This window comes from Pinus tabuliformis, chromosome 3_1 (genome assembly GCF_031772625.1).
Source record: "Pinus tabuliformis cultivar Carrire ecotype Pingquan chromosome 3_1, CPIR1, whole genome shotgun sequence".
NCBI lineage: Eukaryota > Viridiplantae > Streptophyta > Pinopsida > Pinales > Pinaceae > Pinus > Pinus tabuliformis.
Genome location: NC_142301.1, coordinates 951,624,524 through 951,628,574, shown reverse-complemented (window position 1 = coordinate 951,628,574; position 4,051 = coordinate 951,624,524). Strand labels below are relative to the sequence as shown.

At 36.8% G+C, this 4,051-nt stretch overlaps 1 protein-coding gene across 1 annotated transcript; it reads left to right on the top strand.

Moving 5' to 3' along the window:
* The first annotated feature begins 2,218 nt into the window (after positions 1–2,218).
* Positions 2,219–3,676, top strand: LOC149190938 (scopoletin glucosyltransferase-like). The gene has a single exon (XM_089413476.1). It carries the CDS (start codon positions 2,219–2,221, stop codon positions 3,674–3,676), a length of 1,458 nt encoding a protein of 485 aa, XP_089269602.1.
* The last annotated feature ends 375 nt before the right edge of the window (positions 3,677–4,051 follow it).

The following is a 4,051-nucleotide window of genomic DNA, read 5'->3' as shown; positions in this document are numbered from 1 at the left end:
TTGGCAATATTAGGAAATTTTTGTCAATGTGGAGAATGTTGAGTGGTGACAATAATGAAAACCTTGGTAATTCATTTGCTTTGCTAGTGAATAGTTACATTTCTTTTGCTGTCCATATTATGTTGAATTGTTCCACACATTGGTTATATGTATTATGTGACTGTGCAAACCTAATTATGAAAATTCACATAGTTTCTTAACAATAAAATTGATTTATTGCCTTGAATTACATTGTTTGAAATCATTTTTATTGTTTTGAAATTTTAATTGAATGTATATTACAAGTTTTGTTGAAATATATTATAGGTGTGAAACCAACACAATACATGTGTATAGATGTATATAGTGATGTTGCGAGGGCACCTAAATGTTTATACATAGATGTATATAGTGATACTACGAGGTCACTGACATGTTTAAATATGAATGCTAATGTCTATTTAAGATCTATGTTGAAAGATAATTTTTAATGTTTGTCCAAGAGATATGTTTATATCATACACTTGGGGAAGAAACTACTACCTTGAAGGATGAATTATAGATATACATAGATGTATATAGTGATACTGCAAAGACATGTTTAAATATGAATGCTAATGTCTATCTAAGACCTATGTTGAAAGATATTTTTAATGTTTGTCCAAGATATATGTTTATATCATACGCTTGGTGAAACAACTACCACCTTGAAGGATGAATTTTAGATATATGTTCATAAATAAAATTGAAGCAGAGATAATTATATTTCATATTAATATTTGATTTTGTATGTAAGACTCTTTGGGGATTTTAATGGGTGATGGCAAGGAGTGCCTTAAATGTGCACGCATTCACCATCAATCCAAATCCCCGTGGGCCTATTTTTCATATTAATGTTAACATGAGATTTTAGCTAAATAAAAACACAAACCATTCAATAGTTTGGACAATAACATTTTATAATAATTTTTAAATTGATTCAAAAAAATTACTCGAAGTAGGGTGTGACATGGACAAGAGGGCTAGGGTAGGGTAGGGTATGAGAGGTATCAGTAAGGCCACATGTAGCCCCTCCTGAGAACCATGAAGGAAACTATAAGTAGTATATATAAAATATCTTATATGCAAATATAAGATGTATTTCATATGCAAATATCTTTTAAAAAATTTTCTTAATCTTTCTTATCCAAGAAAACTACAAATTTTTCCATAAGGATTTCATATTGGACAATAAAAAATTGGATTTTGTAGGTATATATATTACAAAATTGACCCACCAAAAAATAAAATTTACATGTCATACTATAATTAATTAATAATATAATCTTTCATAATTGTGAAATGCCAATTCATTTAGCTCAGAAAATGGAAAATTCATGATTCTACCATTGATTTTTAAATTTCCCAATCTTAATTTACACCATTCATTAACATACAAATCCACACATTTATTAAGATCATAAAAAACATAAAAATTTATTATTTAACATAAACTATTTTCATAATACTTTCTAATGTTTTATCTATCACATAATAGCCTTTCACTAAATGTAAAATAATAATAGCCTTTCACTAAATGTAAAATAAAAAGAGAATCTGCCAAAATAGTTACTTGATTCTCTTTATCTAAGTTCAACACTCAAATCCAAATCCAATATATTGTATTATAATTTAAATCTATTTATAATTAATTTAAAAATTAGGTTTTTTAAAAAGAAAAATCATAATTAATGATGTAAAATTTGGTTATCTTTGTGTTGATTGTTTCCAGATTCATAATGCAATCCACGTAATTTCAGCACTAAAATCCAAAAGAAGCTGACAATTTTTTATTATTATCAAATTTCACTATTATATTTGAAAAACTGAATCAATAATATAATACTTTCTTTATTTATAATAAAACAAACCGTCATATATTTGCGTGTTGCAATTAATTTAAAATAAAATCAACAACTGTCATCTTTCCTCGTTTGGCAAAATGGTTGCTTCGATTTATCAACAAAAATTTAGGCTTTTCTTGAAATAGAAGCTCACAACTCTTATCTACACACACGTCGGAAAAATGATTCCTTTGAAAAATTGCACGATCAACTACTAGTCAACCTTCGTTTCAAGAAGGCTTTCGCCCACGCCATTCAATGGTATTAATGTGTACGAAAACCCATCCTACAGACTGAAAATATTACAAAGATTGAGAATTGAGTGCTTGCAGTGTGGCGGCTGACAAATTGATACAATGGTGGAAGCAAATATTGACGTTGTGGCGTTCCCGTTTCTTGCACAGGGCCACATTATACCCTTCATGCGACTCTGCCAACTTCTCTCCTCTAGAAATCTCAATGTCGTCTTCGTCACCACTCCTCTGAATGCCAAGCGCCTTCGCAGCGAGCAACCCGATGGTTCGGGCATTAGGGTGGTAGAGATCCCCATGCCTGCTGTCCCGGGGCTGCCCGAGGGCGTCGAAAATACCGAGCGCCTCCCCGATCGCTTTGAAGAGTTCTTTCGGGCCATGGAGGAGACGCAAGCATCTTTACGAGAAATGCTGGAACGCCTTCGACCCACCTCTATCATTGTCGATTTCTGGCCCGTCTTTCTCCTGGATCTTGCCACCGAATTAAACATATATACCATTTACTTCCCCGTCATGGGAGCTTACTGCCAGTGTCTCACGTATTCCCTCCTTACGAGCCTGCCTCTGTCACATAATAATGGCGATCATCCTACCTCGCTAAATCTGCCTGGCCTCCCCAAAGCGATCTCACTGCGTGACTGTGATTTACTCCCTCCTTTTCGTGAAGCCGTCAAGGGCAACCCAGATTCCGTGAAGGATATATTCACCAACCTTGTTCGACACCATGGTCAGTGCAGCATAGTGGTGGTTAATACGTTCTACGAGATGGAAGGGGAGATGTTGGAACACCTCGGAAGCACATTTGGGAAGCCTGTTTGGAGTATTGGCCCCCTTCTCCCTAAAAATACTGCTTCTTCTTCATCCGGGAATTCCAGTTTTTCAGATTCAGAATGCTTGAAATGGCTGAATTCTCAGAAGCCTGAATCCGTAATCTATATCAATTTCGGCAGCCAGATCGCTCTTTCAGTCAATCAAATGCAGGAGGTTGTGGCAGGGTTGGAAGCGAGTGGGCAGTCTTTCCTATGGGCTATAAAGAAACCGAACGACCTCAAAGAAATGGATGATGCATCTTTTATTTCCTCCCTTCCACTGGATTTGCAGGCCTTCATCGAAAAGTATAATAGTGCAGGCGATGAGTCTGAGTGTAGGGGTTTGGTGGTTTTGGGTTGGGTTCCTCAGTGGCAAATATTAGGGCATCCTGCAACGGGTGGACACGTGAGCCATTGTGGCTGGAACTCGTCGCTGGAGAGCATTGGGCAAGGAGTCCCCATCTTAGCGTGGCCCTTCCAACACGACCATCCCTTTGAGGCAAAGTTGCTGGTGGAGGAATTGGGAGTGGCGGAGGAGCTTCAGCGAGAGGAAAATGAGAATGGGGTGTTTGTGGTGAAGAGAGAAGAGGTGGAGAGAGCGGCGAGGCTGATAATCAGAGGAGAAAAGGGGAAAGAGATGAGGGTGAGGGCATTGCAACTGAGGGAAGATGCAGAGAGAGCAAGTGCAGAGGGTGGGACTTCTTTTAAGAATCTGGATAGGCTTGCATTGTTAATACGTAGCATGTCAAATTGATTTTGATTTCGATTTCTTCAACCCGCGTTGGTTCTTCCGTTGAGAGACCGGCTATATGGATCGGGTATGAAGTATGAAAAGTTTCTAGTGCTATCAATATGTTATAGTGCTATCAATCTGTATGGTCAGTATGTTAGAGTGTGTGTCAATTTTCGAACTCTGCAATTTATATTCAGTGTAAACAAATCCTTATATTGTGGATCTGTTAGAGTTTGTGTCCATCTTAATGCTCAGAACGATCTTAGCTGGCTTTAATTTTCTGTATGGCGGAATATGTGTTCTCCCGTCTTGAGCTGTCCACGTTTGGAAGTTATAAAATATCATGAATGGTACCATGTGAGTGCCGTTTTCACTGGTCGAGATAACTTATATATA

Coding starts and splice junctions, on each gene's coding strand:
- LOC149190938 (XM_089413476.1), top strand. CDS start 2,219: ATGGTGGAAGCAAATATTGACGTTGTGGCGTTCCCGTTTCTTGCACAG.